This window comes from Molothrus ater, chromosome 7 (genome assembly GCF_012460135.2).
Source record: "Molothrus ater isolate BHLD 08-10-18 breed brown headed cowbird chromosome 7, BPBGC_Mater_1.1, whole genome shotgun sequence".
NCBI classification, from domain to species: Eukaryota; Metazoa; Chordata; class Aves; order Passeriformes; family Icteridae; genus Molothrus; species Molothrus ater.
In genome coordinates, this window is record NC_050484.2 from 1,293,452 (window position 1) to 1,305,349 (window position 11,898).

The 11,898-nt window shown below is 46.1% G+C and overlaps 1 protein-coding gene across 1 annotated transcript; it reads left to right on the forward strand.

Annotated features, from left to right (window-relative positions):
- Positions 1-667: 667 nt before the first annotated feature.
- On the forward strand, positions 668-11,462 carry SPP2 (secreted phosphoprotein 2). Its single transcript, XM_036386968.1, has 7 exons — positions 668-743; positions 839-963; positions 2,200-2,322; positions 3,370-3,480; positions 5,197-5,251; positions 5,773-5,883; positions 11,447-11,462. Exons 1-6 carry the CDS (start codon positions 695-697, stop codon positions 5,871-5,873), a joined length of 564 nt encoding a protein of 187 aa, XP_036242861.1. The 5' UTR covers positions 668-694; the 3' UTR covers positions 5,874-5,883; positions 11,447-11,462.
- Positions 11,463-11,898: the final 436 nt, after the last annotated feature.

Genomic DNA, 11,898 nt, shown 5'->3' on the forward strand with positions numbered 1-11,898 from the left:
TATTTTCACATATTTTCACTCATTTTCCCTTCAGAATGGACATGGTTACACCCACCTCTGCCTTGTGAACAGGCAGCAACTGGTGAGCTTGCTTGAAAGCTGCAGTTTCCAATATCATTTTCCAAAAATCCTGTTAACTTTTTGGGCTGAAACTGCGTGTCCCACTGATCTGCCATGTGCCTGGTGTCTAGAAAGCTTCTCATGGGTGCTTTGGTCTGCAGGGTGATGGTGGCAGTTCCTCGTGGCTGAATTCCCCTCTGGTGCTGGGGAATCCTCAGGGAATGCCAGCTTGGAAGTGCCTCCAGGTGCTGCCAAGACACGAAGGTCCTGGGTCCAGTGCTAAGGACAGAGTTGACTCACCCCATGGAAAACTAGTGGCTAAGAGAGAACAAAATAACTGGATTCTAGTAGCCTTTGGCTACAAACATATCAGGAATTCAGTGCTCCCCAGAGGGGAATTCAGTCCTGGGAAAAAGGCACTGCAGCCCATTGATTATCAGAGAATTACTGCTAAATGGAGAAAAGCTGACAACAAATATTTACTCTTGGATCAATTCTGTTTAAAGTGCAATGTTTGGAGCAGAGCTTGGACTCTGTGGGAAGGTCAGGCTGCATTTATATAAAGACAGAGGGATATGCACTGGGAATCCTTGCTTGGAAAGGAAAAAGCCTGGAGGATTTTGAAGGACACACTATGAGGATCCTAATTTTTCTCCTCGCTTTGAGCATTTTCTCATGTTCAGGTAAGTTGGAGCCTTGTCCTCCTTTTTAGGGTGGTTTTGGGGGGAAAAGTATAATCCTCCAATGGACTTCTGATGGAACTGTGCCTCCCTCTCAGGGTTCCCAGTGTATGACTACGACCTCCCTGTCACAGAGGAGGCTCTCAATGCTTCCATTGCCCGGATCAATTCCCAGTCATGGAGCAGAAACCTGTATGGTGTTGTCAGGAGCCGAGTCATGGGAGTAAGTACAAAGACAACAGAGATCCTTTACCTGAAATGAGGTTTCCTGGGATGGAAAACTCCTTTTCACCCAGTCCTGGAAACCCAGGTTCAGTTGGAGTTGGCTGATGCTGCTTGAAAGAGGGTGGGTTTGGGCCATTATCTGAAGTTACAGCTTCAGGAACCTAAATATCTTTTGTATGTAAGTTTGTAATTAAGATACTTTAGGAATTCAGATTTTTCATGCCTAGAGTGGTTTTTCATGCCTAGCTTTTCATGCCTAGTCCTTGAGGGCTGTCTTGTAGGATTTTGTTGAAAAGTGATGTTTTTAAATACCTCCAGCAAACTGCTTTGCTTTGGGCATCAAGCACCCTGGCTCATCTGAAGCTCTTCACTGGTTAAATGCCCCCACAATTCAGGAATCTTTCTCTGATCTTTATTTATGTCATCTGTCTCTATGCACCAGTTCTGGTTTAAATCTGCTAGAGACTAAGGGCAAGCAAGAAACCTCTATCTGTTTTAATTTGTGGTGCTCAAAATTATACTGGATACTCCCCAAGTTAAGGAGTTCAAACGTCTTAATTCAAAGTTATGATGTCCATGCTCCTGAACACCCTCAGAACCTTCCTTTCTGTTAAAATTTATTAATTCAAAGTTATGATGTCCATGCTCCTGAACACCCTCAGAACCCTTCTGTTCCTATAGGTGGCCTGTATCAAGTCTCTGCAAGAATGAATGTCAAGATGACATATGGATTTATACAATTTGGATTAAAACCCCCAAGTATTTGAAAGTAGCGGGAATTTGTTGTTTGTTGAGGGTTTTTTTGGGGCATTGCTTTTTAAATTTTCTTTTTAAGTCTCCCATCTTGAGCTAAAGTGTCACTATAAGACATGAAATAACACAACACGGACACGCTGCTGTTCTCAAGGTAAAAAGGGGAAGTTTATTTTCTCACTCCAACATTTATAGATTTCCAAAAGTGACAGTGGATTGGAGGGTGACAGTGCCACCTCTCCAATGACACTGGACAAACCAACAGTCTATCAAATTTCTCCTCCTCCATAAAAGAATGCAAAACAATGAGTTATTTACAGAAAGTGTGTGAGAAAGTTCATTACAAGAATGTAAACATCAGAAGGCTTAGAAAATCTTAAAAAATCAGGGTGGCACTAAAGCATTGATTGGACTATGAGAAAAAAGAAAGGAATAATCCAAAAGGACGAATGCTGTGTTGTGTTGACCCTGCTCTCACCAGGTGGACACGTGGGACAGCGATACTTACGGGTTAGATCTGCGCTTCAGCATCCGCGAGACCGTGTGCACCAAGGCTTCGGGGAGAGACCCCTCCACCTGTGACTTCCAAAGTGGCCCTTTCGTGGTAGGTGCCCCTGCTGGCACTGGGAATCCCCCCCTCCATGCAGGGGAAGGGTTGCAGTGCTGCTGGTGCTGAGAGGTGAGGAATGGCTGGCTGCTTTTGATACAACCTGCAGCATGGAGTGGGCCTTGGCTGGGAAGGGTCAGTGGTGGGAAACTCTCTGGATTTGTGTCTGGGAGCAGTGTGTAGTAAAGGTATGTGTGCTTTTGGGGCCAAATCCTAGAAGGAATGGCTTATTCTCTAAGTTAAGAGATGATGTTTCACTTGCTTTCACCTATCTGGGCACCACATGAAGGGTTACCTTACATGTCATGCAGATCCCCCCTCTGTGCTCACAGTGCTGATCTCTTTTGGATTTTTCACTCTCAGCCTGCAATTAAAAGGCTCTTGTTACAGATCTTGCTCTCCTCTGAGTCTTAAATCACCAGCTTTGGTGGAAATACATTGTCTTTGAGTCTGTGCACAGACTTGGGACTTCTCTGTGCACAGTTCCTTGGGCCAAATCTCCTCTCTGCTCTGGAGCTAAGCAGCTCATGTGTGTGTGTAGATGGCACCACACAGAGTTCTTGGTTTTCTGTTTTTCTTTCAAAACTCAAAAGTTGGCTGCTGCAGTGTTATCCCTGTATCCTAAACTGACACCTAAATCCTAAATCCTCCTCTTCTTCTTAGGGCAATATGGTAGTGTGAGGATGTGTTTTCCAAACTTGAGTGCAGGTTTTGCTGCAGTTTTTTGTCCAATTGCAGAGACAACATCTTTAAGGGTAGTTTAACTCCCAGAGCTGGGGCTGCTGTTGGCACAGCCCTGCACTGTCCTTCTCTTTGTGCTGAGCTGTGAAAAGGATGTGGAGGTTTTCTCCTACCCCAAGCAGGCTCAGAGGTTTGTACAACAAACACATAGCTGGGGAGCCATGACATGTCATTGTACAATTGTTCTCTGATTTCTTTCTCTTTGAATTTGCTTTTGAAATCCTTCTGCAGGTTCCCACCACCACTGAGGGTTGGTATGGGATGTTTGCTCTGTGAGATTGGCTCTGTTTTGTTCTGTTGCAGCCCACTGCTTCCTGCAGGAGCGTTGTGGAAGTCTCCGGGGGGCTGATTGCCAACATCACCGTGCGGTGCCATCGCAGCGCATTCAGCTCTGAATCCATGAGCAGTGAGGAGGTGAGGAAGGGCAAAACCCATTTTTGCTGCCTGGAGGAGTGAAAATTCTGCTTAGCCTCTTTTAAAGAGAAGGCCAGGTGTCTGTGTGTGCTCCTGTTGCAGGAGGAGGTTTGGATCAGGAAAGTGACTGTCGTTTGAAATCCAGCTGTCAGCTGTGACTCTTCCCTTTCCATCAGCTGAGGGCTCTGCCCTTTCCTGGGAGAGTGTGACACTCTGTGGCAGTCTGGCACATCTATCACCTCCAGCACTTCCTTCCTTGAGTATGGGCCTGGAGAACAGTGACTGACACCTCCTAGACACACACACAAATCCCTGTGGCTCTGGCTCTGTTGCCAAACCCAGCTCCCAGCTGAGCATGTCATCACAGCACATCCCAAGGACATTTGGTCTGCTGAGATCTTTGTTCCCTTTTTGAGCTCTTTTTTGGCTTTAAGGGTGCTATTCAATGCTGACCTAACCTGGGAATTCCTACTGACTGTTTCCAAACTGTGCCAGGGTCCACTTTATCCATGAAATGACTCTTGAACTTTGTGTCTGCACTTAGAAAACCCAGCTCTACATTGGGTATTGTGCTTGAGGGAACACATTTTAACAAGCAAGGATATGGAGAGCTTTTATTTTTGGAAAATTCAGGGAGCTAAATGAAGAAGTTGAACTGTAGAATCACAGAATGGTTTGGGTTGGAAGGGACCTTAAAGTCCATCCAGTTCCACCCCCTACCATGGGACACCTTCCACTAGCCCAAGTTGCTCCAAGCCCTGCTCAGCCTGCCCTGGGACACTTCCAGGGATCCAGGGACAGCCACAGCTGCTCTGGGCACCCTGTGCCAGGACCTGCCCACCCTCACAGGAATGGATTTCTCCCCAGTATCCCATCTCACCCTGCTCTCCTTCAGCTTAAGGCCAGTCTTCCCTGTCCAGTCACTACAAGCCTTTGTGAAAAGTCCCTCTCCAGCCACCTTGTAAGCAAATAGGATTCTTTGTTACTTTTCCTTGGCTTGAATTGCCAAATTAGCTCTTCATTTATTCTTTTTTTTTCCTCAAAATCTCCATTCAGAGCTGGCTAAAAATCTCCATTCAGTGCACCCCAGGAAGCCTGGCTCTGCAGAGCAGAAAGACTGCACGTGGAGCTCTGGAATGTGTAACACAGGCTGGGATGTTCAGTCAGTCCTCTGTGGGGTGACATAACCATTGTTTAACAGGGCACTCAGCACAAACACTTGCTTTTACAAGCAGACATCTTCCCCCAAGTCTTCCTTAACCATCACTTAAAATTCAGTGCTGTTGCCATATTCCTGCTGGGGAATATATTTCCTGCAATGTTAATAAGGAATAAATGCCAAAGGGAATTACTGCACTTGAAAAGTAAAGTGTTTCCCTCGGCAGAGGGCTGCAGCAAGTGCACTGCAGCTCTTGCTGTGGAGCTGTGACTCTGCTCAGGGTATCTCAGCTTGGCTGAGGTGGTGTTGGTGCACCCTTGGAGCTGTTTGGATGGGAGAAGGAATTGTGATTGACTGAGGCTGGCATCACAGAATAAACACAGGATCATGGGGTCCAACCCCTGGATTGCAGGAGCACCAGCAGTAATCTTTGTTATCAGCGAAATTAAGAATGAAGTTTGGGGTTACTTTAGTGACCACCTCGTGCCTGAGGGGATGGAGAGGTGAGGTTTCTTCTTGCCAGGTGAGGTTTTTAAAGGAATGTCTTTAATTTCCAGATGATGCATGTGCCCGTAAGGACCCCTGACAGGTGGGGCAGCGTTCCCAGGGAAGGTAAGGCAGCCCTGCCATGCTGGAATGCCCTGACCTGTGCTCTCTTCTTGGAACATCTCCAGGTCATCTGTCTGAGGGAGAGGACAATGTGAAAGATCAGCTGTTTGCTCCTGCTCATGGGCAGCTGGTTTTTCCCTTGCAGAGGGGTGTCTGGTTTAGGGTGCGTGGAGGGCACTGTCCTGCCAAGCCAGGCCATGCTGAGGTTTATCCATTTTTTGGATTGCCAGGTTTGTGCTCTCATAATCATAACCACTACTTGAGTGCAGAATGCAGTGCTGAATGTTTTCTATCTAGAATCACAGAGTGGTTTGGGTTGATGAAGGGATCTGAAAGATCAACTTGTTCCCTGCCCTGCTGTGGGCAGAGACACCTTCCACTATCCCAGGTTGCTCCAAGCCCTGTCCAACCTGGCCCTGGACACTTGCAGGGACCCAGGGGCAGCCACAGCTTCTCTGGGCAACAATCCACACAAGTCTGAAAGCATCTCACGCTTACAGATGTCTCCATGTTCTTTTTTTTAGGTGATGCCTTTGCTCCTGAAGCCTTCCCTTCAAGGGGAAGAGGCAGCAGCCGTGGAGACTGGAACAAACCCAGCTACTTTAACCCTGACAAGATGGAATAACCTGGCCTGGGTGAGTGTGGCTTAGGCTTAGGGCTGGGAGAGTCAGAGAACCTACAGCTCCAGGAGCACTGGGGCTGCAGAAGGCCATCCCAACTTTGCTGCTCCTACAGCTTTCTGATCTGCACCACCCATGGTTGATGGGGTTCAGGTCAGGGTAGACTTAGGGTTAGGCTTAGCTTTTATACACCCTGGGTCTGCAGGTTTTGTGGCAGGGTGGGAAGTGACTGCTCAGGATGAAGGACTTTTAGCTCCTTGGAAGACATCCCAGCTCCAGAGCTGGTGGCTGTGCCTCACTTTTGAGTTGTCCATCCTGTATCCTCCAACATACACCCGTGTCCTGGGGTACAGGTGGTGTGCAAAGCATGCAGGAAAATCCTTCTGTAAACTCAGAGTCTGAGTTTAGTGTAGGCTTCTGGCCTTTTTACCCCCATTTTCCTTGTGACAAGTGTGAGAGCTGCCAACCACTTGTTTTTAAATTTTTAGAAGTTTAATAGTAATAAAATGGTTATAAAAATAGCAATATAATTAGAGTAATAAAAATTTGGACAATTAGGATTTAGGACAATATGAGACAATAAGAACAAAGAGTTACTGGACAGTCTGGGTACCTTTTCTGGGCAAAATAAGCCCAAAAAAGGACCCACATTAACAGAGGATTAACCCTTAAAAGCAACAGCCTGTTGCATATTCATTCACCTCATCCATGGTGCATAAATTCCATTCAAACACAGGATTCTGTCTGGGCAGTGTCAGCTTCTTCCTCTGAATCCTGACAGCACCTTCAGGACTAAGCAAGGTGGGAAGAAGTTCATTTCTTCTGACAGTGGAGCAATAAATTCTCTTTCGCTGAAAGATCCAGGTGTCCTGTGGCTGCTATCTCCGTGCAAGCACCTCATTCCTCTCTTTAAAAAAAGTATCTTACATAGCATAGTTTCTATTTTAACATTCTGTTATAACCTAAAACTACATTTAACACACTACTTAAGAAAATGAATACGACACTTTGGAAATGAATACATCACTTTCTAACATAACACATATAATATTCATTTGAATATTTGCAAAAAGCCAATCATAAAATGCCCATTTTTCACACAAGGACAGTGAGGGGCTGGAGCATATCCAGAGAAGGGATATGGAGAATTGGCCTTGTCTTTGTGCCAAATCAAGTGCCCCAGGGCCACACAGCTCCTCAAACAAAAAAACTGAAGGGATCTGGGAGAACCACGGTGGGAAGAAGCATTTGGAGAATCCGTGAAGGAGATGTTTGGAAGCCAATTAACAGGAATGCTAATGAAAGGCAGCCAGTGATTTATTGGAGCTGGCAGAGCCTATCCTACAGAAATCACCTTTGCTGACCTGTCTCTGCAGCTCTGTGTGGGAGCAGCTCTAATTGCTGCTGATGCTTTACCTGCCCTCTTAGGGCCTTAATCTAAAGGGAAGTGGTTTGAAAGAATTTCAGCACCACGGAATGAGCTCATTCTTTGGCGTGCTAAGCAGGTTTGAAGTAGTTGGGGAGAGGAAATTACTTAGTGCTCTGTCTTTGTGATTAAAAAGGCTTCTTCGGGTACATATCATTAGCAGGTCTGTGTGCCTGTGCAGTGCCAGAACTGAGTGCTCCCTGCGTGTGGAGCTCAGCTCCAGCCTGCTGCGTTGGAAACTGAGCCACTTTTAGATGGAATTTAGCACCGGTGACTCACCAAAAGCTAACACATGTTACTCATAAGCATATCCGTGGTAAACCTCGATGTGCTGGAGGAGACAAGCCTCCTGCTCTCCTGGAAACGAGATATCAAAGGAAAACCCAGGCTCTCTGCTGTGTTTGTAAGAATCATTTCATTAAATCCATATGCTATTTTGGTTTATCCCCGAGCCACTAAAGCCAATAGGCCCTTTTTAATCACTGCCTGTCTTCTTACAGGAATCTCTAACTTTTCTTTGCCTTTTGGGCAGTGCCAGGTATCTTCAATTCTCTGGCTCTGGAGAAGAGCTATCCCCTTTCAGCAGCACTCAGAAATGCTTTGTGTTCTTGTGCCTAACTTCTAACAAATCTCCAAACCAAAAGTAAGATGTAAAACCCTTCCTGAAAACAGAACGTGAAGCAAGCGGGGAGAAATTTATGGTTCTTGAAACCCAGAGCAGTTTGAAATTTAATACTTTCTGCTTGCTTTTAAAAATTGGTTGCAAGTGTCATTTATGGAGCTGTATTTCATGAAAGTGTCAGCTATGGAGCTGTTATTTCCGAGGAGTTTCCTGGGTTTTGGACACGTCAGAGGCAGATACATCAGGAGATTTAAAGAGAATATCAACTCTACCCCCAAAGCCCCTTGTTTCTCTCTGCTTTTATCAATTTGACTTATTAGTTGCAAAGCCTAGAAAGGAATCTTCCTGATTTTGCTGGCATCCAGAATTAGAGGATTTCATTTGAAGCCAAAAATTAAACAGATTTTATGTGTCTGAGGCCAGGAAAAGTTGTTCCCTGCTGTTTTTCCTGGGTTTTGGCATATGTGTGATCCTGGCTGGCATTATTACAAGCCATGCAGGGCTTGGTGGGGGCATGGGAAATGAGTGCTGAGTTTTGAAATGGCAGTAGGCTCGACTGGCTTGGCTTAGCTGAGAAGATTTTGGGGGAGGCTGGGGAAATAGCAATTTAATAATAGAAGACTTTCATCTCTTACTGAAAGAACCTGGTGCTGACAGGCAAAGCTAGACAAGTCCAGGTAAGGAATGAAATGTGATTTTTTTTCCTTTTACACTCCAGAATGGATAACTGACTGCTGCAAAAATTGGTCAGGCAAGTGGCTGACAGTTTTTCATGCTGGATTTTACATTTCTGAGCTAGGCCTTCTTATCTTTTTTGGCTTCAGGAATTATTTCAGGAAAATTCCGTGCCTCACTTTGTGCAAGAAGCTGGTCTAAATGAACTCACTGGTGCTTTGTAGCTCTTTTTATTTATTAGAATGTGCTAAATATTCAGGAGGGGGGAAAAAAAAAATCAGTGCCATTGTTACATAAAGAACATTTTCAAGTCTGCAGTCTTCAGACCCACCAGTCTGCTGGTGCCTGCAGGAATTAGAAATTGAATATGAAAAACCCCATCAATGATTAATGAGCTTACTTCAGTGACAAGTCCTAATCAGATTTTCTGGATTTATTTCCTCGTCCATCTCCAAACTGGGGAGATTGTGAAATTCCCGTGGCATGCTCTGGGGCCAGCCTTTCCCATAAATAGCTCAGGCACACAGGGAGTGACAGGAGGGGGGAAAAAGCTGCTGTACAAGAACTGATCACCTGTTAACAACCTGAGCTGGAATCTGCTTGATGCTGCTCTGAATTGCAAAGAGGAGCTTAAGAATGGCTCAAAGTTGCCGACCACCTTAATCCCCAGGGAGCAAGAGGGCCCTGATGCTTTGCTGCTCCAAAATCACCTGCCTAAGGCAGCTTTTTCTTGTGCAGACCCGTGAATTATATCTGGAGTCTCCCCAGCAATGCTTCATGTCCTTGAACGGGAAAATCAAGAAGCAAGTTCCTGCCTTTGCAAAATCCAAGTAGATGGTGAACGCTGATTGTGTCTTGCTCGTTAATCACACCAGGAAAGTGGTTTTTTAACAGGAAATCAGCTTCCTTCAGCATGGAGCCAAGGGGCTGTGATTTCCTCCTCGAGTTTTCTGTATTTTCCTTACAATTGCTCCCTGAGTGAGGACTCTGTCACCTGGCACAGCTGGAACCTGAGGAGCTGATTAGCAGCACTGCACGTGCAGAAGTGGCATCCTTAAATAGCAGAGTTGTTTTTTTAATGGAAGAGTATCAGGCAGCATTGGGCCTCTTCTCATACCTAAGAAATCCAGGACCTGACCTCCAGAGTGAAAGGGGTGCTTGTTTATCTGTCTCCTGTAAATACAATAGCAGAGTAGGGTTCACAGCTCTCCTGGGGTGTGGAAAACTGAGCTTTAATATCCCCAGTGCCCTCATTAAGGAGCTGCTTGATTTTAGTTGCGGTTTTATTTCCTCATGTCTTTGTTTTTTGCCTCTCCCCACTTTCTACAGTTCTTATAAAGCAGCTTATTGCTTTCTGTGGGAGAAAAAAGGAAAAAAAGAAAAAAAAGGAAAAAAAAAAGAAAAGTGAAGCAGCAGAGGGAAGGAGAATCCCTGCAGGGTGGGATCTGTGGCAGGGTGTGTGAGCTCCGTGTCAGATGGGCTTTGGGAGCAGTTTGGTGCTTGGGGAAATGTCAGGCTGCTGTTTCATCACAGAGCCTGGCCGTGGCGGCCGAGTCCCCGGTGTCACCCGGCAGCTGTGATGTGCTGGGGCAGGGGACAGCGTGCCTTCACCTGTCCTGAGGGAAACAGAGCCAGGCAGGACCTGTCCTGCTGCAGGGGTCAGAGCGTGGCAGGGCTGGGGCAGAGGTGTTGGAGCAGGAGGGAATTGCTGTGACAGCCTCCCCGTGCTGTGAGCAGCAGCAATTTTGCTCTTGCCCTTTGTCCTCCCCCTCTTCTCGATGTGTTTTGAAGGATTAGACCCACAGCCACATGGAGGAGATTGTTCCTGCTTAGGGAGGGTACGGATCTTGGAATGATCCCTTACACTTCACAAGCCCCTTTGTCTAATTCCAGGAGAAAACCAACAGGACTTCCTTCCCTGGAGGAACAGAAAGGGCTCTCAACCTATTGCTCAGTGCTGGGTTTTAGAAATGAGCTCATCAAAGGATCACACAAAGTCAGGAAGGCCCTCTCAAAGCAGGGCTGTATAGCTGAGGTTGGAATACCATGGGATGGAGATCCCTCATCCTCTTTGGGCTACACACAGGAGCCCTCTTGGGGGAAGACTTTCTCCTTAAACTGAGCTGGAATTTCCCATGTTCCCTCTGGTTCCTGTTTCTCCTGTTGTCCCTTGGTCCCCAGCAATGATTGCAGTGCCTGGTGCTGGCATCCCCCATCCCCAGGGCTGCAGGCCTGGGCCTGGGCCTGGTTCCAGGCAGGATTCAGGCTCCTGGACAAGCTGTTCTTAGAGAGTCACTATATTTAATCCCTTCCACACGTGGGGACTCTCCTTTCTTGCCCGAACCTGTCTCTAAAATTTTACTAACAAAATTGTCTCACAGGAAAAATTTCAGGTTGCCATGGTGACCAACTTGCTGAAGACACAGTGTAGGCTCCAGGGTGCTGGGGAAGCTGTCACATGTTCCCTTGGAAAAGCACATCTCCCATTTCTTCTGAATGTTGTACTCTCCATTCAGATCCATTTCAGGGCAGACCATACAGCAGCTTCTAGCCTTGACCATCTCTGCTTTTGAGACTTGACAATATGTGTTGATTTGTGTCCCATGGATCTTATTTCACTGTTGTTAATTTTTCTAACAGTTTACTTCTTTTTATTCCTTTTATTCCCCCCTAATTAGCCACTGCCACGACATTTGTGCACATATGAAATGTTTTGCATGTGCAGGTTTCTTTTTGCAGATTCCACAGGGTGTGAAGCAAATTAATAAGCAACTTGTTGAGGCTGGATACACTTTTCCCAAGGATGGTTCTGAGACAATTTTTCAGACATTTCTCCTTCTGCTCTGTTTTTAAAGTAGATTGGAGAATGAGAAGAGTCAAGATTCAAAGATCCAGCATGGGAAGAAAGAACCTGATGCCTTGGCCTTTCCTTTTTGGTGAAAAAAATTGTTCTTCCGTGCAGTGAGAGTCTTTCCCCAAACTCCCTTTCTGCTCATGAGATGCTAAATACACCCTCATCCATCAACAGCCCTTCTGATGTGTTAGGTATCCCTGGGAGAACTCCAATTTAACTGTGTCCAGGACATTTCCACCATCCCATAATGATGCTATTAAAACCTCATTACTCCATTTGTGTGTTCCGTGTTTCTTTCTGCTTTGCTTGTGATTTTCTGTGACGCTCCCGGCTAATTATTGATTATTCAAACGAATACACCCACACTCCATTCCTGTCTCTCCGGGCTGCAGCAGCTGCAGACGGAGAAGCCTCTCTCCAAATCCAGAAGGTGGAGTTGAAGCCCACCAGGAA

Bases quoted from the DNA above. Each gene is read 5' to 3' on its own strand.
- SPP2 (XM_036386968.1), top strand. From the start codon at position 695: ATGAGGATCCTAATTTTTCTCCTCGCTTTGAGCATTTTCTCATGTTCA. The intron at 964-2,199 runs GTAAGTACAAAG...TGCTCTCACCAG, and splicing joins TCAGGAGCCGAGTCATGGGA to GTGGACACGTGGGACAGCGA. The intron at 5,252-5,772 runs GTAAGGCAGCCC...TCTTTTTTTTAG, and splicing joins GGGCAGCGTTCCCAGGGAAG to GTGATGCCTTTGCTCCTGAA.